The sequence below is a fragment of the Sinocyclocheilus grahami genome, unplaced genomic scaffold, assembly GCF_001515645.1.
Source record: "Sinocyclocheilus grahami isolate Dianchi unplaced genomic scaffold, SAMN03320097.WGS_v1.1 scaffold537.1, whole genome shotgun sequence".
NCBI lineage: Eukaryota > Metazoa > Chordata > Actinopteri > Cypriniformes > Cyprinidae > Sinocyclocheilus > Sinocyclocheilus grahami.
Window position 1 is genome coordinate 330,152 of NW_015505716.1, and position 26,323 is coordinate 356,474.

At 40.6% G+C, this 26,323-nt stretch overlaps 1 protein-coding gene across 1 annotated transcript in view; it reads right to left on the bottom strand.

The window, feature by feature from the left end:
• Positions 1–26,323, bottom strand: part of LOC107555548 (plexin-A4) — a 235,272-nt gene that overhangs the window by 191,807 nt on the left and 17,142 nt on the right. Inside the window, exons 2-3 of the mRNA XM_016238372.1 lie at positions 22,518–23,832; positions 3,421–3,603 (exon numbers count right to left, since the gene is read on the bottom strand). Of these exons, the coding sequence (XP_016093858.1) occupies positions 3,421–3,603; positions 22,518–23,732 (1,398 nt within the window). The 5' untranslated portion in view covers positions 23,733–23,832. The remainder of the gene's footprint in view (positions 1–3,420; positions 3,604–22,517; positions 23,833–26,323) is intronic.

Here is a 26,323-nt window from a genome sequence, read left to right on the forward strand (position 1 = left end):
TATATATATATATATATATATATATATATATATATTTATTTTTGTGTGTGTGTGTGTTGTGTTGTGTTGTGTGTGTATACACACAAAATACAAAAGAGCAAATCAATATTATAAAATTTCAAAATATCTTTTAATTCATATAATGTAATAATAAATATATAATAAATTTAAAGCATAAATTCCTTTACTTGCACTAGGTACATATTAAAAAGAGAGAGAGAGACATATAGGAGAGGGAGATAGAGATGGGTGGGTGGATGAATGAAGAACAAAGAGGTTCCAAAGTCCCAAAACCACACCTGGTCTGGGGGTCCGTCGCAGGGGTGCTGAACAACTGCTGCAGTAAACGCAGCAGTTTTGTGTTTTCAGCTCTGTGCTTTTTATGCTGACGACCGTGTGTGTGTGTATGTCATAAAAATGTGTCTGTGTGATATTCTCTGGAGGGTTTAGTGTTTACTGCTTCTCTCCAAAGGCTACAGCTCTTTATTTTAACGCGGTGAGACACAGAACATTCTGCCATTGCACTCCTCTCGGAGTCAATCACACTGAGAACGCTAACTACAGTTAGAAAACCACAGTCATGCTGAATGCTTTAAGCCTTGGATTATCCTGTACACATTTAAAATAAATACCTGGTGGGGATTCTGCTGTCATGTTCCACCTAAGTAATCCTAATACCAACATTTACATTCAGAAAATACTGCATTAAATGAAAACAATCAAACACAGCAACATGCACACAAAAGAGAGACATCTCAGAACTTTCTAGTCTCAACAGGTCTACATTATCGTTATCGTTTTTCCATTCAGCTGTACTGTTGAAACAAGCCACTTAAAGACCCCAATGAAGTCGCCTGATGAGCAGTTTTCCTTTAAGCATGTGCTTACGTATTTCCAATTAAAACAAACAGCTGGTTTTAGAAGAAACATTCTCATTTTACAGACAAATCCGGTGCAGGATGAGTGATTTGCCTTATTGCTCCAGTTTCCCAGAATAAAAAGACTGTAAATGTATAAATTGCTGAATGGATTTAGTCAACATTTTAGAGTTCATTAGCATGTAAATGCCACAAAAACTCTAATTTTGATTTTATGGAGTCTCTTTTTTCCACCAAGTTCCCGTACATCTATCTCATGAAAGATCAGCGTTGTTCCAGATAATATTTACTTTTCGTGATGAGCTCGTCTTCAGCTAGTAAACAATTTACTGAGTGTGACATGCTGGCGGCCTATAAATGACCATGCAAAAGGGATGGTAATAAACTCATTTTCATTGATTAATGACTGCCAGTGCGGACTATTTTCTTGTTTTGTCTAAAAGGCAACAGTGACATCATCTGCTGTTTTCCCTCAGAGATCTGCAATCACCGAAATGGCAACTAAAAGGTTTCTGTGTGTGTGTGCATGGCTATGTTTGTCCGTCTGCCTGAAAGAGAACGTCACGGTGTTGTCTGTCTGTTCCCTGGAGATTTGTTTGGCTGCACACTTTTGTTCGTATCTGCAATTTGGTGTCTGTGTCATTTCGTCAATTATAGTCTCTAACAAGACATGGATTTTTTATTGGAATGGCCCTCAGAAAACATCCTTATTACATAAAAGGCATCACTGAGTTGTCTTGATGCATCAGTGCTCCATCTCCAATTACATTAGTCTCAAAAGTATATTTTTGGAGTTTGAAAAAGAAGCATGTCTAATTAAGTGGCTAAAGGCCCATTCACACCAAGGAAGATAACTATTAGGATATCTATGAAATTTTAATAATCATCCTAACTCTATGACAACAGAGTATACACTACCAGTAAAAATCTTTTGAACAGTAAGATATTTTCATGTTTTTTTATTTTTTTAAGAGTTCTCTTCTGCTCACCAAGCCTGAATTTAAATTTATCTAAAATACAGCAAAAGCAGTAATATTGTTAAATATTTTTGCTATTTAAAATAACTGCTTTCTATTTGAATATATTTTAAAATGTAATTTATTCCTATGATCAAACCTAAAGTTTCAGCATCATTACGCCAGTCTTCAGTCTCACATGATCCTTCAGAAATCATTCTAATATGCTGATTTGCTGTTCAAAAAACATTTATTAGTATTATTACTATTATTATCAATATTTAAAACAGTTGATTAAATTTTTTTTCAGGATTCTTTGAATAGAAAAACAGATAAGATAAAATCTCAGATAAGTATTTATCTGAAATAAAAAGCTTTTGTAACATTACACACTATACCATTCAAAAGCTTGGAGTCAGTGTATGTATGTATATATATATATATATATATATGCTTTAAATTGATCAAAAGTTATGATAAAGACATTTATAATGTTACAAGAGATTTTAAATCACAGCTTTTAAATCACAGGAATACATTACTTTTTAAAATATATTCAAATAGAAAACAGTTATTTTAAATAGTAAAAATATGTTTAAAATGTACTGTTTTTGCTGTACTTTAGATCAAATAAATGCAGGCTTGGTGAGCAGAAGAGACTTCTTTAAAAACATTTAAAAAAATCTTACGGTTCAAAAACTTTTGACTGGTAGTGTACATGCACTCATAATAAACACAACATTATCTCGTATTGGTGTGGGCACTAATTTTTAATTATATTAGGCTATAGTTATCTTTCTTGGTGTGAACAGGCTGGAAAGTTCCAGAAAAGCATTTACATCACCAAAATGGCTCCTCACTTTCTTTCTTCAGGGATGACATTTTTGGGAAAGCACTAGTCCATTTCCTATGCCACGGATTTTCATCCACAGCCAGATCCAACTACAAAACACACCACCACAATAACAAGAATGCGTCAAATTGGAATCCTGCCTTTTGGCAAAGATTTGCCCGTCTGTAACGTCAACACCCTGGAGGTTTAGCACTTGAGAAAAAGAGAAAAATGATACTCTCATTCTCTCTCTCCCTCTCTGTCTTTCCCTCCCTTGCTGTCGTGCTCTTTCTCTCTCTATTTTAATGTTATTTTCTGCTCTGTGCAGTGTCTGGCTGGCCCTTGGATTCGTCTCAGACACAGCTCCTCTGAGGCACAGTCAGAGAAGAGGGTACCGGGCCGAAAGCCCCTGCACCGCATCATCCAATTACCCCCGACAGCCTCTGCCTGTGTGCAGGGATTCCCATGGCCCTCTCTGCCTGCGCCGCTTACCAACCGTTCCTCTCTACATGCGTCAGACACAATGGCAGAAGACTCTTGAAAACTCGCTGGATCTAACGTTCTTACAGAGCGGGATGTAGTGGACCACGCTCTGCTCTTCTCATGCATCATAAAACAGCCAATGTCAGCAATTATTACACAAGACTTGCTAGACCTCTGAGGCTTTTTTTAGAAGCGCACAGCTGCGATGCAATCCTTGGATAAGTCAACTCGGAGGTTTCTCACTCTCCTGCAAAAGAAACATGAGTCCTACCTTTTTCAGACGACCGCCTTTGGTCCCCACAAAGGCCAGAGAGTGATTCTTGTACACGTAGGCGATAACCGATGTCATTTTGTCATTGGATTCGGAAAACAATGGAATTCCGCGTACCATCTCCGAGACGCCGAGTGGGGCGTTCATATCCAGACCACAGAAGTTGTCATCGATGGTGAGGAGCTAGAAAGGAGAACGATAAATAATGTTTAATTCACCTATTTAGAGTAGATCTGCATGAGACTAGTCAACTAATTGGTTATAAAGTGGCTAGTTGAGTCAGTTCTAGTTTAGTAGAAAAATGTGATGAACATTAGCAAGGATATGGAAATTGCTACAAATGTTGCAGACAAAGCCATTTCTGTTTTCCTTTGACTAGTTTATGATGCAACATTCATGTTTACCGGACCATTTGCAAGGCAGCTTCACAGCAGATACATCATTGTCACTACTTAGCAACAATTCAGCCAGTCATATCTAAAATTGGGTTGTGAGGTTTATCTGATATAAAACCAAGTGCATTTATCATTTCAGGTGGAAAAGCATCTTCAAAAAACATCTTCTAAATATGGCATTTCAGGTGATGCCGTGCGACTTTATGTGACATGTAACTTATGGCTGGGAAAGTTGCCAGTGTCAGCCAGAATGGAGTGATTTACAGATTCTGATATAGAAATAATAATTTGGTAATGCTTCCATATTTCAATCTGCAGCGAGGGCTTTGGAAACAACGGCATCCATTGAAACAGCTGCACAGATCTCAGGATAAAATGTCAAACAAATCAAAAGCATGATTAATGATGCCCAGGGCTTTGACTCATTGAGGGCATGAAACCATAACACTTCTCAAGCGCTGCCAAATATGATACGCTCACGGCCTTTAATTCATTCATGAGTGTCTCCTCAGGCTCTGATAAGGCCTGCTCAGAAAAAAAGTTTGAATGTTAATTTCAACAGATTTTTTTATATTATGCAAATTGATTCATTTAAAATCTTTATTTTTCAGGATAAAATAAAAAAATGAAAATTTAATTTAATTTTACTTGAACACACATTCCTTCTAATTGTTAACTAAATGTGAACAATTACTCATGTTATTCTAAAGAAAAACTCCCAATATCTATCAAAATTGAGTAACTTGCTCCTGAAAGAAAAATCGGCAACATTTTCTGTAAACACATTATGCAAAATTAGGGGAAAATGAAAAATATATATATATGACCTTACACAGATTATGCATAAATGCAACATCATAAACCTTAAATTATGTTCTTTTATTCGGTAAAAGGTCAGAAAAACTAACCAGCAGCACACATAGATTTGATAAAAAGGCAAAAGTATTTTTGTCAAACCACAGGGGAGGAAAAAAAGAAAGAAAATTTCAATATCTCATGTAAACCTACATGTATGTACTATAAAACCCTCCACTGTTTGTGTATCATCTATAGTAGTGTGACCTACATGATGATGTAAGGCACTTTAAAAGATCTAATTTCACTCTGAAAGCATGACCCATAATTGTCCATCATTACGCAGCCTAACAGGTGTCTCAAACTGCTTTATTAGCATTAATATTTCAGTTTTTAATGGCATATACTCTCAATTGGATCATGAAATACGAGACAGCGTGACCTGCGTTTTGCCCCCAGGCACCAACCCACAGCACATTCCCCAGTGATGAAGTAGGCGAAGGGCAATCCTGAGTGATGCCCAGGTTGCGAGAGGAAGCATCTGGATGTACATTATCTCTCACAGACTATTTGTGTATGTACTGGTATAATGTGCATACTCCCTTGATGAGAGTTCAATTATATCTGAAGTAGCATTTATCTTGATAACAATGACTCCCAGCTAATGTTGTTTGAAAATGCAGGCCAAGGGACAAAACTGTAGAGGACCAACCTAGGAGAGATGCGATCAATCAAGTGACCGGATGGGTCTTTATATGCAATATAGCAAATGTCTATTTGTCAGCGGTCAGGAGATACAAGACCCTTCATTAAGCAAATGGAAGACAGGGGCTGTCTCTCTAAAATGGCGGTTTATGAGTGATCGGCCGAATCGATAGCGAACACCGCACTCAATTCTCAGTTCACTCAATACAAGCCAGAATGAAGAATAAATAGAGAAATGAAGGAGAAAGTAGAGAGGGAGAGAGAAGCGGGAAATGTTCAATGTCGTATATGTTTTTCCCCTCTCTCTCTCCACAGATGTTTGACCTTTAGAAATGTTCTGCTGTCAGCCACTGCGTGCCACTCGGCTCGCCAATGCCAGCCCAGAGTAATGGCGCTCATTTCTAGCGCACGGCTCTTGTTAGAAAGCCACAGCTACATGAAAGATCTGTTTTCTGCAGTATTAGTCTTTCTGCAGATGTCTCCTGTCCATATCGGGGGCCATGAATCATCGTGGGTTGTTGAGGCAGCAGCAACCTGCTTCTACGTGCGCACCTGCTTACACACGCAAATAAAAATAAAACTCGACCACAAACACGGCCTCCAGCACCCTTCATCCTGCTTACACGGGTCAAAATGTGTAAAGGCCCAACGCAGCAGAGTGGTAGCAACAGCTACAAAGACTTGCCACCTCTGAGGTTAAGAAAACTGCTCTAAAAATAAACACAATGACAGTCATAGCTGTGACACAGACTAATGCCTTTTGGCATTGCGGATATTTTATCAGAAAGCCCAGGCCTTTGCGTGGCAGGGTGCATATGCCTGTGACACAGACTTAGGGGGGATGGAGCATGTGTCTCGACGTCTTTCCATTGGCATATGCCACGATATTTCTGGCAAGGTGAACAACATGCCAATCAGACCCTATGTGCTGCAATCTAATGAAATAGGCTTCCTGTCTGTCAACCTTTCAAGAAGCAGACACGTTTTCATTACCTAGCCACATAAACATGACATTTCCTCTCTCTCCCTATCCCGATGTAAATAACATCTCTCAACACCCCATGCACGAGAGGGGGCGCCCTGCCTGGCACCCTCCTCTACTTGCTTGTGCACTCCATTTCTCCGCCTTTTATGCATTATTTTCGTCTACCACTGCCTCGCTCGCTCTTGGTGTGGAGCGCACGAACAAGCTGCTGCATTATTGGCAATTTCACGCTGCACGTCTGAAGGTGTAAAGGAGGGGGGGGGATGGTTTGACGAGCGCAACTAAAAGCAGCTCTTTTTCCTAGCGTCGGCGTCTCCGTGTCCCTGGATAGTAAGACAACAAGTCAAATCAAACCTTTTTCCAAGTCTTTTTGTCCAATCGGAGCACATAGGGGTCTAACCTTGAGCATCTGGCAGAAGAAGTAAAAGGAACCCTGGTTTCAGGTCTGGGGCACGAACAACACACTTATTTAGTTCCAAACGCCTTTTGTATTCCTCACTGTTGGCTGAGAGGGCGCAAAACATTTTAATGCACTATTAATAGATCACAGTTTGATCAAAATGCACAGTTTATGCAAATAAACCCTGATCAGTGCTGCGAGTGTACATCATTCAGATGATGAATCGGCTCTTCAAGAGCTAATTCTGCACAGTCATATAATTACCCTTTCAGAGTCTTTCCTTTTCATGCTCAAGTAATATCTCACGCAGGGATTGTTGTTAGCAACAAAGACATTATTTCTCACAAATTTCAGCTCCATGTTTGACGTAATTATATCAACACTCAGTCAGCTCGGAGAAAGGCAATCCTTGTGCTCGCACAATCCTGCGGCATTTAAGAGATGATTTTGTGTCCGTTATGCAATTGATTAGGTACATTCTCCACTTGCTTGGTCTTAATGGTTTCTATCAGGGTTGAACAATTGATAGACAATCACGCTGGCTCTCCACAGAGATGAACCTTTTGGGAGATGGCACACTCTATTAGGGATGCACAAAACCACAAATTTTCAAATTCGACTGTTTGGTGGTTTGCCTGAATAACTACTTGACTGTTTTATAAAAAGGTCTACTTTCTTGCAGAGTTTAGCTTACCTGCCTGTAACTTTTTTAGTAAACCTGAAGACCATGATTAACTTGTTCAGGTGTTTTGTTTATTAGGGTTAGAGTTAAGTACTGCAGGAGAGTGGATCTTGAGGGCCAGAGTTGCTCACCCTTGATCCTGACAGTGATCAAGCAAATGGAGCAAGAGTTTCAAGACAATTTAAACTTGGACTGTTTTTAACTCGACAATTAGGGAGGCATGACCAGATGGCAATGGATATTTTTTAATTTATTGAGAGATCTTGAATTTTCTTGAACACTGTATTCAGCATTATCCCCCATCCCTACACTCCATCCCTCTGTACCTCTCTTTCACTCACGCTTGTCTTTCACACCGCTCTTTTGAATTAAAGGCCTCATCATCTCTGTTTCCATCCTGCTGTGGCCTCTACCCAGTGCTAACTTTACTAGAGAACTCAGCTAAGAGAGAATGAAAAGATGTGAGTGATGAATATCGCACAACTATCTGCACGTAATGACATTTAATGACTTAATGACTGTGAACCCTTTCGGTAAGAGATTCGGCAAGCTTCCGCTTCCATAGCAAAGGCCTCCATTTGAAAGTACTTTGCTAGTATTATTTGATCCAACATTGGCCTTTTCTGAGCAATATCACTACTTCCAACTGAATCTTCGAGCTACAGAGAAATTGTCAAAAGATAACAAAATGAGAGTTAAAGATACAAAAATCAAACCCTGAAATCCCATCTTATGGCACTACGCTGGCGTGAAGATATACAGTAGAGTTCAAATACAGCCACAGGACAGGATTTTCACAGATCTGTGATGGTATCTAAAAAGCAGATGAGTTGTGAAGCCTTCTCACATCTGCTCTACACCTCCTCAAGCTACTTTAAACATAGATATTTCTTTTTAAATAATCTGCAATACCTACTGGAAGTAAATGGAAACATCTCAGGTTACGTATGTAACCATGGTTCCCTGAGAAGGGAATGAGACACTGTGTCCTCTAGGGGTCGCTATGGGGAATGCCTTCAGCGTGACCAGTGTCTGAAGCATACATCTAAAAACTACAATAACATTGGCCGGCGACAGCCTATGACGTCTTTACCCTGCGCGATCACAGTATAAAAGGGCACTGGGATAACACGTCATCCGCTTCTTCGTCTGAAGCTTGCGTCCGCAACATGGCAAGGAAACTAGAGGACGCAGTGTCTCATTCCCTTCTCAGGGAACCATGGTTACTTTGAGGGAACTTTGAACTGTGTCCTCTAGGGGTCACTATGGGGAATGGTATACCCACGCCACCATGCTGAGGGAAGTGCATGCAAGAAAACCACGGTGAGCACTAAGTACCATAGCCATGGGAGTTGCTCCAAAGGACGTCTTGACGGCTGTCAGTGACATTATCCCCTTCGGCCAAGGGCCTGAGCTGCATACCCTAAAAGAACTTACCTGTTAAGGGCTGAGCTAGGAAGCCCAAGCCTAGGGCAGAGCTCAAGGCTTGGAATCAGAAGAAAGAGATTCCTTTAAGGGGATATGGCCAGGTGTCTAAAAAACCACAGTGGTTTGCCTGAATAACTACTTGACTGTTTTATAAAAAGGTCTACTTTCTTGCAGAGTTTAGCTTACCTGCCTGTAACTTTTTTAGTAAACCTGAAGACCATGATTAACTTGTTCAGGTGTTTTGTTTATTAGGGTTAGAGTTAAGTACTGCAGGAGAGTGGATCTTGAGGGCCAGAGTTGCTCACCCTTGATCCTGACAGTGATCAAGCAAATGGAGCAAGAGTTTCAAGACAATTTAAACTTGGACTGTTTTTAACTCGACAATTAGGGAGGCATGACCAGATGGCAATGGATATTTTTTAATTTATTGAGAGATCTTGAATTTTCTTGAACACTGTATTCAGCATTATCCCCCATCCCTACACTCCATCCCTCTGTACCTCTCTTTCACTCACGCTTGTCTTTCACACCGCTCTTTTGAATTAAAGGCCTCATCATCTCTGTTTCCATCCTGCTGTGGCCTCTACCCAGTGCTAACTTTACTAGAGAACTCAGCTAAGAGAGAATGAAAAGATGTGAGTGATGAATATCGCACAACTATCTGCACATTTAATGATTTAATGACTTAATGACTGTGAACCCTTTCGGTAAGAGATTCGGCAAGCTTCCGCTTCCATAGCAAAGGCGAAAGTACTTAAGTACTTTGCTAGTATTATTTGATCCAACATTGGCCTTTTCTGAGCAATATCACTACTTCCAACTGAATCTTCGAGCTACAGAGAAATTGTCAAAAGATAACAAAATGAGAGTTAAAGATACAAAAATCAAACCCTGAAATCCCATCTTATGGCACTACGCTGGCGTGAAGATATACAGTAGAGTTCAAATACAGCCACAGGACAGGATTTTCACAGATCTGTGATGGTATCTAAAAAGCAGATGAGTTGTGAAGCCTTCTCACATCTGCTCTACACCTCCTCAAGCTACTTTAAACATAGATATTTCTTTTTAAATAATCTGCAATACCTACTGGAAGTAAATGGAAACATCTCAGGTTACGTATGTAACCATGGTTCCCTGAGAAGGGAATGAGACACTGTGTCCTCTAGGGGTCGCTATGGGGAATGCCTTCAGCGTGACCAGTGTCTGAAGCATACATCTAAAAACTACAATAACATTGGCCGGCGACAGCCTATGACGTCTTTACCCTGCGCGATCACAGTATAAAAGGGCACTGGGATAACACGTCATCCGCTTCTTCGTCTGAAGCTTGCGTCCGCAACATGGCAAGGAAACTAGAGGACGCAGTGTCTCATTCCCTTCTCAGGGAACCATGGTTACTTTGAGGGAACTTTGAACTGTGTCCTCTAGGGGTCACTATGGGGAATGGTATACCCACGCCACCATGCTGAGGGAAGTGCATGCAAGAAAACCACGGTGAGCACTAAGTACCATAGCCATGGGAGTTGCTCCAAAGGACGTCTTGACGGCTGTCAGTGACATTATCCCCTTCGGCCAAGGGCCTGAGCTGCATACCCTAAAAGAACTTACCTGTTAAGGGCTGAGCTAGGAAGGCCAAGCCTAGGGCAGAGCTCAAGGCTTGGAATCAGAAGAAAGAGATTCCTTTAAGGGGATATGGCCAGGTGTCTAAAAAAACCACACCAGACCCTGGCCTGTCACCCAGGGGGGCTACCACCGGTTCTGAATAAACCTGCTCAAAGAACTGACTCGACAGGTCTTAGGTAGCAACACCCCGGCTCAAAGACAACCCTCTGAGATGAGGAGAACACTGCCTGGCTTGACCCGAATAGAGGTAGCTTATCAGGGAAGCAGCAAGTGGCCCAACTACCTGATGTCACTGCTACGTCAACCCCTAGCGAAGAGAGAGAGGAACCTGGCTCGACCGAAGCGACCAATAGTCCAGGGTAGAGGACCTAACTCTCGAGTCGAGAGGAGGACTCACCCAGTCTGCCCAGGACCGGCGAACTCAAAGGGACCCTCCCGCAGTGAGGGGAGCACAGCCATGCCCGGGGCAGATGATCGCAAATGGGACATCAGAAATGGGATCCTGCTAGAAGGGGATCACACATTTCTAAGGGAACAACAGGATCCCAACATAAAGGCAACTGACCAAGGAGGCGACAGAGATGGGCTTAACACTTAGTTTGTTGCAAATGGGGTCCTTTGGGAGCAGCACTCTCGGCTCTCAAACTGAGGCGGGCCCTTACAGCACATACTGGGAGCGACTCATAGATAAGCCTCATTGAGAGGGGAGCATTTCTCAGCTCGACCAGAAGGGGGCGCTAGATTAGAATGGGTAACCCAGCAGGGCCCAATAAGAGACAGTCCCCTGGTGCAGCTGGACATGGTCTCATGCTCTCTATCTTGATAAAGAGCATGGGTCCCGTATAACCAGACCCGATAGAATCTGAAGAAATAGCAGGACCCAATAACCATTCATGCATATAGAGCTTACTGCTCCTCAGAGCAGAAGCACAAAAGAGGGGTTTCCACAGAAACACAAATCCCTCTTACCTCAGGGAATGCAGTGTACTCCAGCCCACTCTGCAGAGGGGTGATTACTGGATCAACCATCATGTGACAGTGAGGACCCACGGGCCCGACCATCTATAGAGCGTTGAGCTCCTCAACGCCTCAGCGAGAGGAGCTCTAGCTCAGAAAACCTGCATGAAGGTTAAGGAACGATTCAAATCTCGGGAGACAGGGTGAGAAATGAGTAGTTCGCACCTGGCCAGAGGATAGGGAGCATGTTGCGAAGCATGTACTCAGAAGAGTACTAGCCCACAAGAAGGACCCGCAGGTCCTGAGATTGCAGCGTTATACTGGGGACCTGATGCTGGGAGGCTTCCTCAAAAGCCCAGGCTGTGTGTCCAAGCTGTGTGTCCAATCACCAGCACCGATGAGTGAAACCATCACTGTAATCGGTCAACAGCAGGAGGTCCTGACTTAGCAGGTTTCAAACCTAAAAGTCAGAAAAACAGAACAGGTCCGAGTAGCGCTGCAGAGAAAGGTTAGCATCAAATACACAAGAACTAGCAGTAGAGTAGATAAAAATGGATCGTACTCACCAACCATGGCTCCCGCGCATGACTCAGGCTCATGGATATAGGCTGGAGGCGAAGTCCGAAGCCTGGACCTTCGTGGAATGAAGGATTTAAAGGCAGCCGAGCGCTGCCTTTAGGGAGTCTTGGCCTCCTTAAACTTCACAACCACCGTCTCGACGGAAGTGCCGAAAAGCTCAAAAGGGGAAACCGGCGCATCAAGAAGAAAGTCCTTCTCTTTCGACCCGATATCCACCAGACTCACCCACAGACGTCTCTCCGTAACCACCATGGCCACCATTGATCTGCCAATGGCAGTGGCGACCTGCTTAGTGGCACGGAGAGCAAGATTCGTGGTGCGACACAACTCAGCCACCCCATCAGGGGATAGACCCTGCCTTTATCCAGGCCTTTCAGCAGATCAGCCTGAAAAGCCTGAAGCACTGCCATGGTGTGCAACGAGACTGCAGTCTGACCTGCTGCCGCGTATGCCCTGCCATTCAAACAAGAATATCCTGAATATCCTGAAGGGATTTGGATGGCAGGGAGGGAGCCTTAAGAGAAGATGTCTCCCCCATAGAGAGATAGCAGGCCAGCGTCTCTTCAACAGGGGACATCTTTTCATAACCATTCTCACGCATCCCCTTGATGTTGGCATAACTAGTATGCTGGAATCTGTGGGATGTGGGACGAGAATGGATTTTTCCAAACCTTCTCGATCGCCACCTGAAGATTGAGAAGGAATGGAAGGCTCTTTTCTTTTTTAATTTCAAGCCGAAGTGCAGTATAATGTGGTTATCTGAGAAGGACATGATATAACATAGACAGATCCACACTATACACTTCCTATATAAACAAAAGGAAATTACTGATAGGGAGAAATTTCCCATTAGGTCCTTTCCATGTTCTCACTGTGACCGCAACACGCAGCATGCATTCAGCTCCCGCGGGAGCTAAACACGCTCCGCCCAACTGCTAGATTACCTCGGAAATCAAGCGAGAATAAAAACCACTGCCGCGAATGCGTCGTTATTCCCGCGAGAGGCGAACGCACTCATGCAAACGCTATCTTCAAACTCGGGTAAATGGTGAAGTACTCGCATCCCCCTCAGTAGTCCCGCAAATGCATCACGATGAGCACAAGCCATCTCGTGAGACGAGCGTGTTCAATTCATGCTTATCCATCACAAGAAATAAGCAATGAATGCAGAGCGCATCCAACTCCCTCGAGAGCTGAACGCGGTTGCTCTTCACCACCCACACACAGCACACGAGCAGTGTGAAACTGCAGGTATCAGAGAAAAAACTCTGGCGAGAGAACATGCACTCATAGTTGTTTTTAGCTTAACGCTAACATAAACAAACAGTCAGTGAAGACGAAGAAGAGGATGACGTGTTATCCCGGCGCCCTTTTATACTGTGATCACGCAAAATGGGAAATTACATCATAGGCTGTCGCCGGCCAATATTATTGTCATTTTTAGATGTATGCTTTAGACACCGGTCACGCTGAAGGCATTCCCCATAGCGACCCCTAGAGGACGCAGTTCGAAGTTCCCGCGAAAGGGAACTGTCAGATTTCTGCGATTACAACATTTATGCAAAGCTCAGGAGACCAATCAGAAAAGAGTCATTTATTTGATTTGGTTGAGTAAAGCTCAGTGACAAAAAGCAATCAGCAGATGTCAATGATGTCACCGCATACATCATTCTTTGTGGATTAATGAAACCCCTGGGATGTGAAATGTCAGCACTTATGAAGAAAGAGGTTGTGTTTGCATTTGTGTGTTTTTAAGCCATTGTTTGAGATCATGTGCTGGATGGATATGAAAAAAATTTATCCATTTATGAAATGCTGAAGGAAGGTTATAATGCACATTGTGTTTCTGAGATCTCAGCTGTCAGAAGCAACACAACGGCAATGAAGCTCGCCGCTTGAAAGTGTTTGTAGCTGTGCTTGAGTAAACATTCCCATATGTCAACATGCGTATACAAGCATGTGTAGAACTACATAAGGTTTATGATGGCTCCAACGAATGAAGAAAAGGCGGTAAAATTGACGTACTGCTCAAGAAACATCCAACAAGTTCTGGAGCGCATAACCTTTTCACATCTACATGTAAAGTGAGTTTAGGCTGATTAGGAGATAACGACCTTATGATGGATTATGACCTTTGCTGCAGTAGTTACGATGGGAGATGTAATTACTGAGGCCAATAAACCTGGAGATCGGCTTTAATGAATGGAAATGCACTGCACACAGTGCAAGCGACTGATTAAAACCAGGTCACACCGTCCCATAAAGTGGTTCTCCCAGAAAGCGTCACCAAAGAGGAAACTTGGCGAGGAACTGGAGCCATATTAATAAAATCAAGAGATCCCAGGTGGACTGCAGTATTTCAGACTAGGGATGCACCAATAGGATTTTTTGGGGCCGATACCGATACCGATTTTAACAAACACTTATAGGCCAATATACCGATACCTATATTTGTCACTTCCTCTCTAATTAAAAAAGTTGGCATCAAAATAGATAGTATTTTGATCATGTTTTAAATCAGCAAAGTTCAAAAACACCTGCATTAAATTATACTAGCAGTTTTATTGCTGCATCATCAAATAATTTCTAATGAACATGGATCCATTTAACATTCAGCAGGCCTACATAAGTGCAACAGAACAAAGATACATATTAAATAAACAGTGCTTTTTAGGTAGGTTTAACAGTTTTCAGATACAGAAATAAAGTAAACAAATGTTAATTAACACTTCACTGTATAAATTAAATACATATTAATCCTCCTTTATTGTAACATTGTATCCTTGACTTTATTATGATTGATCTTCTAATTTGTTTTTGTATACATTTTAATGTTTTTGTAAGTTTAAATATGTATGAGATCTCCTTTACTAAGGCGGGACTCTTATTTTGACGGGTTTTCTAGTCTACGGAGCTCAGTGTTGGCAAGTCCGTGGTTTTTCCGCGGAACTGGGCTACTTTAATAACAGTTGCCGCGGGTTTAAGCGATCCCAATAACGTGATATTTAGACCATAAAATGCCAATTTTACCAGGGGAACCCCACCAAAAACGTGTATTTTACCCCACCGGAATGCGATTTTTACCGGGAGATCCCCCTCGAAACGTGATTGGGCTAGTTTTGAGTAACAATTGGGCAGGTTTTGTTGTGAAAACAACTATATGGGTAATGAAAGCACGCATTTCTTCGGATTTAAAATTTGTCAGTTTATTAAGCACCCCCCGAAAAGGCATGAGAGCTGTATATATTTGTTTACTGTTAGTTGTAATAAGGGTTTTGTGGAATTCGCTGCATGTTGATGATAATGCAACTGAGAGAGAGAGTTTAATGTGCACTTCTCGTGCTGTGTTTTGTTTAGCTCTTATGGTGATTTTTTTGGAGTGAAAAAGGACGCAATAAACTTAAAACATCAGTAAAGTTTTGGTCATTCAGATGAGGTCTGCTACACTTATGAAAGTTACAAAAATTATTTAGTCAAGAATAGTGTGCGATCTTTTGTTATTTGGCTGGCATTAAAGGGCAGACAGCAGCTAGGATTATGCAACAGACATTATACAGTTCCGTGCCTTCACGCAGTTAATAAACCATCGGTTTGCTATATCGGCCTTTTTCCTTATATAGCCGATATGCCGATGGTTATAAATTGAGGAAAAATCGGCCGATAAATAACGACGGCCAATACATCGGTGTATCCCTATTTCAGACTGATAAGCTAGCATGTTTTCCAATTCAGAAGTGCACTCATTCATTTTACCTACATTTCACACACAAAAAAACAAGCACTACTCAAACCAACTTGCTGTTGGCCAACAGAGTGAATTTGCGTGAAATTTAAACCCATTGCAAAATCTGCATGGAAAAATATTTCACCCTAATGCCCGAATTGTGAATAGCACACTTTTAGAATAGCAGCATTATCTGAAAACGTTTGCTTTTGTGTAACGCTGCATGTCAGTATAAGTCCAACATGACTGCCAGATCAACGCAACACAGTAATTACAAAGTGCACCTTTAATGGGGGAAAATAAGTACGACTAGCAGTTGGAAACTAATGAGAACTGATAGCCCCTTCGATAGAATGAGTTCTAAAAAAACCTGATCTGTCTAGGAGGGTGAAAAGCGCTAATTATTTGGCAATAATATGTAATGAGCAGTCAGAGAGACTGACAGCTGTAGGAAAAGCCTATAGCCTGATTTTAATGACTTATAATTGAGATGATTATGAATAATAATGAGACCAATCTTAATTTAAAATGTTCTTATCTCTCTGACTGCAATGTCTCTATAAGCGAGAATGAGGTTGAGAAAAATGCATAAATTAACCACAAAAAAAAAAAAAAAAAGATTAGTGTGTGCCGCCCTTGTTTGCTTGAATACATCAATCCAGGAGATGAGAATGGTGAATTTACTGTGCCAGACTCATTTTCACACCATTTCTTTCTGCTGACATAGGGAACATGGGGCGCCGGCAAATTGTTTTTTTATAGGTCAGATGTCAACAAATAATGATCTACAGACACCAAGACTTCCACACTGATACATTCATTATGTGATACTGCCATGCACATTTGTATCATCACAAGCACTTCAAAATCATCTTCTCCCTTAATAGGATATGTAACTGACAAGAGATAGAAAATCTCAGCATTAACAGTAATAGTATTAAAGAAGACACACCTGAAGCAAATTGGAACACAAGACACAATGGATATAAATGTTTGTAAATAAACATTAAAATATTTGGCCTTGCAAAAACGGAACAATACAATTAACTTGTTTTTGTTCGAAATAAAAAGCTTGGCAGGCAGTGACATTCCAGTCAATCACAAATCAAACCCATACACTTTAAAGGCAAAAAAATAAATACAAACATCAGAATGCCTTTTGTTGTTCAGGTTTGAACACTCATCTGTCTGGGCCCAAAGGCACTTGGGAAGTCTGAGAGATGTTTGGCACAACCAAAGCTACAGTAGTCTTGAGCGAGCTTCAGATCTCTGCCTCTGCATTTGGATTCCCTTCGGTGTGTCTGATCTTTAAATAGCAGAACACAGCTGCCAGTTGTAACCCTGTGGGAGTAAAGCTGTGAGCATGACTTATCAAACCCTGGACTTGGGATTAAGAGAACATGGGCCTGACTTCAAATCTCAGGAACGCATATCTGCATTGGGCAAATAATACATTTGTTGACTGTGGGGGGGGGGGGGGGGGGAGTGGGGATAATAATATTTATAACAAATACATTTGGTTTTTTTTGTACATAATTAACTGAAGTAGAAAAAAAAAATTGTAAGCCATAGGACATAATTAAGAGCTCATATCACATGTGGTGCATATTTCAAAGAGACACAATCTCTTCTTAATGAGGGTGACAGCATGACCATTGTGTGTGTGACACACCACGCCTCTGTGTATGTGCTTGCAAGATGACTTCATTACCGCCATCTAGAAAGATTTAGTCTAAGTCTGTTTTAATGAACTGATGAAGATGGCTAGTCTGTCTCACGTAGTGAATTGCACACCCTTTCTTTTGTGAGTTTGTGTGTGTGTGTGCACATGTCATGTTTGACATTAACAGTGCCCCTTCATGCAGTCTGACTGCCCTAATGAGCAGTAGGGCTGCTCATCTGTTCATTTATTGGGGGAAGAAAAAAAAACAACAAAAAAAAAAAAACACCATGAGAGCTTGAAAGAGTCAGCACAGAGTACCGCTGCTGCCTCTGCAAATACATTTCTTACCATGGTAACCATAGTTATTTTTACAGTAAAATTATGGTAATGTGACATTAGCCATCACTGTAAATAAAAAAAAATAAAAAATTGACAGGAAAAGCTGCTCGCGGAAGTTTAAAAAGACAGATGCAATGCAACAGAGCACAGGTGTCTCAGGATGCGTTTGACAAAGTCAAATATGACAGTGAGACATTGCAATAGCCACAGATATCCCTCTAGTACATGTTAAAAAAGAAAACATTTTTGAAAGAAACACTTGTTAAAATTATAGAAGAATTGCCAATAAAGCAGCAATGGAATTGATGGCAAATATTCTCATTGTTGGGTCTCAGCAAGATTAGATCATAGTTCATATATTTTTCTATATTATGTTTGATATACATCTAAAATAATAAAAAAGCTATTCATCCATGTCACCTGCCTGCACATGACACATCACGATGACTGCTAGTAAAGACCTGAATTTTGGACAGAACTAGAGATATATCTTGTATGCACCTGGCTTACATTATGTAATGATTTTTCACAGCATAATATCCTTATCGTTTGCAGAGGGCACAGAGAGGATATTAAGATACACATCACTTTCATATCTTCAGCGAACCTGCATTACTATCATGTCATGTTGATGTAATGTTTGCAGAGGGCTGAATATTGAGAGAATGTTATCTTCAAATTCATGAAGAGGGGCTTGCTTGATCTCACTGTGCTTCTCTGCTTACTTAATTAGAATTTCATATCAGGAGAGTCAAAAAGCTACCAGGTTTTTTTCCCCCTTTTTTTTTTTTTTTTTTTTTTCTTTCTTTCTTGCTTCTTGGTTTGGGCTGAGAAGATTGTATATGTTTGGTAAGTGATGATGTGCACTATTCCAGCAATATTCCAACTCGGCAGCAGTGAGCTTTTCATGCATTATTGAAAACACAAACCCATCCGAGACCAACAACTACAATTCTTGTAAAATCATTCGAGTGATATTAGCGAAACATCCATCTCCCCAATAAGATAGCAGGCTAATGTGCCGTTTTCTCACTCCTGTCATTCCCCACTTTTGATCTTGTCAGCGTGGTCCCATTGAGTGCAGACTCAGGAATACCACAGCCCAAGAGCGTTTAACTTCACTCACAGAACAGCCAGGAAAATGTCATTCTTTTTCACCCTGGGATGCTTTTGAATATACTTAACAAAGAGTGAAAAATTTAAGGGGGTCTGAATACTTTCCGTACCCACTGTATGTGTGTTTGTGGGTGTTTTTCTGAGACACATGAGTGTCTGAATGTATCCGTCTATGAGCATGTGCTTTTATTCATAGGTGAGTCAGCGCAATCGTGCACATGTTTCTTCTGCCTGTGGGTGTTTGGAAGCTGCTTTATACCTAATGTAGTCTGCTCACTGTGAAAGACAACATGAAACAGCATTCACAATGCATTCAACTTCCAAAATGTACCGTATATTTAGATGACACAATATTCCGTGGCAAGCAAATAGGACGAGGCTCAGTTTTATCCATTGGGATGTAATTGCACCATAAAAAATGGGCACTTATGATAATTCTTTCTCCCAACCCACAGTCTTGGTTAAATTTGCAGACATGACAGCTCATTACGTAGAGAAAGTCATAATATTTTAGGCATAAACTACTACACCTTATAAATGCACAAATATATAACTACATAAATATTAAAAACAATTATAAATAAATATATTACTATCAATATAAAACATTAATATTAATAATATTTAGTTATCAGCCATGACATTTAACATTACCATTTGAAATAGTCAATATTAATTATGTTAAACTCTGATTCAGGGGACACAACTGTGTGATTGTTATTATTGATGTTGGTACTTTGTTGTGCAGTTTTACCTGTATTGCCCAAAAAAAAATTTCCCTCTTGAGGGACAAATAAAGTAAAGACACACACACACAAAAAAAAATGAATTACTAAATTATCCATTTAGTCAAAATACATACAAGATACATGACATGACAAATAAAAAAAAATAATTTAAAAAAAGTAACTCGACAAGTGAATTTGGATATCACAGTATAAGTTTACAATTTATTTTTAAGATTTTAATAAGATAAAATGTTTTAAAACAATACATTTAAATATGTATCGTGCATATATAATATATATATATATATATATATATATATTGTTTTACGGGGGTAAAGCTCTACAGTACATATTCTGTAGAAGAATATGAGAAACAGTAATTTACCGTGCTAGCCATAGTTTCCTGCTAAGTACCATAGTAACTTTTACTGTTGAAACTGTTTGTCCATATTTAGATTTTTGCATCATGTTTTGACCCAGTAGACAAAATCAGTGTACAGTAAACTATGCCAACTTGGCATTAAATTTAATTGTAAACAAAAACAAAATAAAGCAAATGACAAGAAGTCTCTTACACTGTTAAAAGTAAAAAAATATATATATTTTAATGATTTTACAGTCACCACATCCGTAAAACCTGTAGTATTTTGGATACTATAGTTGCCACTGGACCTGTATTACTAGTAATTGTATATTATGAATCATGTATTATGATTAAATAGGTATTATCACACCTGTACTGACTCACCTGAACTGTCAAAATTAGGTGAAAGTTCATTCATGCAGGTCACCTCGTTCAAACTCTATAATCTCACTCAAAGGCGGATATACATGTACAGTATAATTCAATAAAATATATATTTTAAGCATGCTTCACTTTGTCAGACAGGTTCTATTTAAGTGATTTCTTGATTCAACAGGTCTGGCAGTAATCAGGCCTGGGTGTGGCTAGTGAAATTTAACTCCGCTTTCTAAAATAATGTGGTTAATTGCAGTTCTTTCATGATTTAACAGGAGGGGGCAATTATTTTTTTCACATAGGGCTACGTAGGTTTGGACAGCTTTTTTCCCTTAATAAATGAAATCATCATTTAAAAACTGCATTTTGTATTTACTTGCATTATCTTTGTGTAATATTTAAATTTGTTTGATGGTCTGAAACATTAAAGTGTGACAAACATGCAAAAAAATAAGAAATCAGGAAGGGGGGCCAACACTTTTTCACACCACTGTATGCATACATATATATATATATATACACACACACACACACATACACGACATGTATACATATTGTGCATCCCCAATCTGTATGAAATACTGTGTTCTTCAGAATCACATGAAATCAAGAATGAAGCTCTGATGAATCATGCTTAAGACCAGAAGCTTTTAGAGTAAATAGGGGGAAAATGTTAATTTCATGTTGTCTTTAATAAGCCTGTGTAACCATGTTTGCATATTTCTGTGTTTATATTTGTGTGTGAGATCTAACAGCTCTCAGAAAAGATCATTTAAACAGTAACAGATCATTTATCAGTTTCAGATATAATGTGTTTGAGCTCACTTGTTTTTTTCTCTTCCCCAATCAAACACTTGCCTGGCTTTTAAATGAGGAGCTAGTAGCCATAGTTACCGGAGGAGGAGACGCAGGCCATCCATCTCTCTCTCCTCACTGTGACGCTCTCTCTTTAATTTATGCTGCAGTGGCCATACTGCAGTGCACGCAAAAATGGCACCATTCCTCAACATAACTCCTTTCCTTCCCCCCTCTCTAGCTGTACACTTATCATGTCAGCACTCTCTCACAGTCTGCTTCACATTTATTCTTGTGTGCGAGTGCCTGTAAGTGTGTGTCAGTTTCACTTCCACATCAGTTCACACACACATCCTCTCCACATAAGGAAAAACTTGACAAAAACCGCACCCTTTACGCAGAAACACTCATGTTACCTCATTTACCACCTTAAGAAAGGCACATTGGCAGTATTATAGAATTGTAATGGTAAAATCATATGATGACATATACCATGGTATTCACATGCCACTCCAAGGTACCTCAAAAGGAATGCTATTACCATGGAATCTTTCTTATAAATGCCTGAACTCATTCCATTGCGGAATTCCCTGGCTGGAATTCAATAAAGGGTAAGAAGTGTTATTATAATAATAGTTTGATTCTTTGAGTAAGACAATTACACATTTCTACAGCTTGGCTGTGTTTTATCAAAAGGTCTAGAAAAACTGAATCCCCACTTAGTATCGTAGCCTAAAGGAGACGTTGTAAACAAGTGTCAAACATTTTGACATTATTTTGAGGGAATTTCTGGACCAAATGAATAATTTTAATTGGCCGTAAGTTGGTAACCAAAATATTAGCAATTATGTTGTCACTGCTGTGAGGATCAAACTAAGAAAAATGCAACGTAGATAAATAAGCCAAACATTTTACCTGCATTTATACAGATATAGTGATCAGATCTACTGCAAGATAAAATATCATTGTCCTTCTGTAAATATTGGTGTAAAACGCAGACTGAAATTGGAAAGAAATTCTCCAATTCATTTAGCCCGAACACCCACAGTTTAAAATACAAGCTTTTTGCTTTCAAAACAGTCAGCTTCCAGGGAACCATTAAAAATGTCACTTTATTTCGATACCTTGTCCTGTGTTGTCAAAAGACTTGTTATAAGCACAGCCAGTGGTAATTGATCAAAAGCGGTCTTCTTGTATTGCTAGTGGGCACTACCTCATATGTGCGCCTTTATCTGACCAAAATTAGCTCTACGCTCTGGTAAAAACTTGAACGGTCTTGTTTCAAAAACTTCAATTTGTATACAATTTGATAACTAGCCCTGAATGTAATAGCAGTGTTCACATCAATCATTGGGAGTCATTGAGTGTTATTATAGTAACTGTCACAAGTAGAATTGTTCCACTAATGGCAGGTAAGCAGGCGTGTGCTGAATGTACTCACCGCGCTACTGCACGAGATGTCTTTCACCTTGAGCCAAGCGAGATCCAGGGTTCCCTCTCCTTTATAGCACGACTGCAGCCGGTCCTTAATTCTTTCGTTAATTTCTTTCAGAGTGAACACACATAGAGCCGACTCCTGAGATGACTCCTTGGGCCTCCTTTTCTGTCCTTTGGAGAACACGGCATAAAGGATGTCATCATCGGGTCCTATGCCCAGAGAACGTGCCAGGATGGTACCTGCCTTGGACAGGTAGGCTGCCTGCAGGAGGCGATACTCAACCCCACCCTTAACGCAACCGAGAGGAACCTCGACATACGAGTTAAACGCAGTGTCATCCTTGCAGAGTCGCACCAGTTTGGAAGTGTACACCTGTTCACGTCCGGCCGAGGATGACCCAGTCGTTGGGCCTCCTCCCATTTCGGGTTGCAATGTGAGAAAATACACAAAATTTCCACTGCTAAACCCATATATGTAATAGATGTCAAAGTCTGGTACCACCGTGAACGTATCCGATGGGATTTTAATCATGGAGGCAACAAACTCATCGTGGAAGACGTAGGCAAACATCCCATCCTCCTCAGAGTTACGGGTGAGCTTACGACTGGATATCGTCGGGAAGTACTCCGGTCTACCATCGACAGCTGTGGCCACGAACAGCTTATCAGGCGAGGCATCACCGTAAGACACAATGACCCCAAAAACGGAGCCACTCTCGTTGACGCCAGAGAGGTAGTGCTCTTTTTTATGGAAGGGCTCTCCAAGCTTAAAGAGATCATCCAGGCGGAGGAGTTTGCAAATACCCTGGTACAGACTGCCGCAGGCCAGCAGCCGGTTCTCACGGTAGTCCATGAGCAGCATCTTGTTGACGTTGTTGGTCAACGTGAGTGGTTCACTACAAGGCTGCACTATACGGGGCGGGTAGCAGTTCCGGTTATCCTCATCTGGACCGGTCTGATGTGACACCTGTACATCCAACCCAGGTGAGAGTTTGTAGATGCGGTTCACTGCCCCAAGGTACACATTCCCATTTCTGTGGTCCACCGCAAGATGGTTAAAGGTCCATTCTGGGTATTCCACCCGGAATGTGCTGTATTTCTCATGTACTCTGGATGCCGCTGAAGGCTGTTGTGGGCTCGTAGCCACGAGGGGGACCAGCAGGACAATGATGCAGCAAGAAAAAGTGAAAAAGTTCCATCTCCTGTTGTGGGAAGCCATTGTCCTGTTGCCTTACGGGAAGAGTCTCTCGGTCCACTACTTGCTACCTGTGTTCTGTATCAGTATTCAGGCTTCTCGTGAAGTTGGGGACATTCTGTGCCTGCACGGAGAGAAAGAACAGAAGAATGTTAGCATTAGTTTCAACAGCAATGAAACCGGATACCACAACTCACTGTATCCTCCACAAAAGATTCTCAGAGAAGGAGAAAGGAAGACAAATTAATAAAGCCACATGAAGTTTTCCTACTATTTTAAAAGCGCAAGAGTAATTAGAAGGAGAAAGAGAGGTGGAAAAGGGCACTCTGGGAGCTCGCACAGTTGGCATGAATGGATGCCATTCTCAATGGGATAATGCATTTTCCCCAGGAGTTAACAGCTAGGATGGGCACAATTTCTCTGCCTGTGCCCCACCTCACAGCCGGACCTCTGGCTCTCTAATTGATTTTCCCCCCAGTATGCGATTTGCATACTTTGCCGATTTTCTTCTATCTTTCCAGATAGCGCACTTCACCTGCTGACACAGCTGAAGGAGTGGCAGAGCTCACAGTCATGCCTGCAATGCCCGAGTAGTGGTGGGACCACAGGGCCAATTAGATGGAATCGCTAATGGCTGCACAAAAGACAAGGGACAAAAAAAAATGGAGTTTGCTTATTATAGCCTACTTGAGTAAAATAAGCAACTTTTGACTCTGTAGTGTAGATCAGTACAAATGCTAAAGGTCTGAATATGAATGCATACAGAGTATGATATATAAAAGCCGTATTTTTAGTTGTAGAGAAAGCTAGTAGTGGTACACCAGGCCGGCACTTAACTGCGGAGGTTCACAGCAGATGTGAAAATCACCACCTAGCCGTTGTAGTGGGCATTAAGACGGTATACAGTGTAAAGGGTATGGACTCCACAGTAATGATTAGCCATTGAAACAGAATGCAGAGACGCACTAGGGGAGGGAGCGTTAGCCCACTCAGAGGCATAGGAGAGTAATAAAGAGTTTGGTACACTTTCCATTCTGCGTGAGAATGGTCCTGCTGCAGCGGTGTTCATGTGCATGGAAGAGAATGGTTTGAAATATAGTAGTGTGTGTAATCTGAGCAGTGGGGGATAATGTTCTCCGATAGAAAAGTCTAGCAAAGAACCACTTCAAAACACTACAGCAGGTATCATTTGCTCACGATTACATTTAGAGTGGGAGAAAACGGAGATGTGAGCCGAGGTAAAAACATGCATGAGGAAATGGTGGTCTTGTAAAGCGGAATCAAAACACAAATTATGACCCCTCAGCTTGTTGGTGGGTTCAAACCGCAACCAAAAGACGAATCAACTTCCGTCCCATAAAGCAATCACATGTAGAAGCTCTATAATTAAATACTCCCCCCCCAAGGACAAAGTAGAGACACAAAACTATATCTCCCATAAGAATACTATGGCTCAATGGACCTGTAGCTTGTTTACTAACCATTAGGCTATGACTCCAACAACTCTGAAATATTAATGTGCATCAAACTATTACAAAATAATAAGCAGCTTGGTTTGCTAGAAGATTTTTGGTGTATGGTTGAATACATATGGTTTGGGGGGGGGGGGGGGGTAGATTCCGTTTTTTTTTCTCTCTTCTGGACTCCTTTTTAATGGTTAAATTACATTTTATTAATCAAAAAGCATGTCTAATTAATTAAAATCATGAAAAATAATTTAACATGAATTTATTAAAAGTTTAACAAATTACGTTTAGGGCCCTATGAAATGTTTTATTTGTCCAACCTTATGTTTTATTGTAACCAAATTCTGTTTTAGCATGTCTAATTTGAAAGCATAAAACAAGTCATTTATTCTTACAATAGCCTTATGATTGTTTTTGCTCAGAAATTCTGTGTTGTGTATTTACATTTTGTTTTAAGGCATAAAACATTCATTTAATCTATCTTTTAAGTAATGAAAATTAAACAAATTTAATTTTGGAAAATAAAGGTAATTTAATATTACAATTAAAACATTGAAAAAATACTGAATGCTTATTCCTTAAAAATAAGGTTAATAATTTTAGTAGTAGTAGTAGTAGTAGTAGTAGCAGCAGTCTGTTATGTACATTCTACTCAACAATAGTCAGTGTTTCCCCTGCCATTATTTTAGGGGGGCGGCCCGTCCCCCCAACGGCACCCCCGCCAAGGTTAATAATTTTAGTAGTAGTAGTAGTAGTAGTAGTAGTAGCAGCAGTCTGTTATGTACATTCTACTCAACAATAGTCAGTGTTTCCCCTGCCATTATTTTAGGGGGGTGGCCGATGCGAGCGCTCGCGCGCACACACACACACACAAAAGCAAGCCCACTCCGATTCATATTTAAATATGAATTCTGTGTGTCTCTGTGTTAATGAATGGCGCAGACGCGTGGTTTTGTGCCTCTGCCGTCTCACTAATGAAGACATAAATACATGAACAACATCTCCAGAACTGCTCTGAGAGTCACTTCATCAGCATTTGACCGTTTAATTTGAGTAAAACTATCATCATGTCATACACACACAGAAATGTAATGGTATTCACGGCAACCCGTCAAAATAAAAGTTTGGTTTAACTTGAGGGCATTGGCA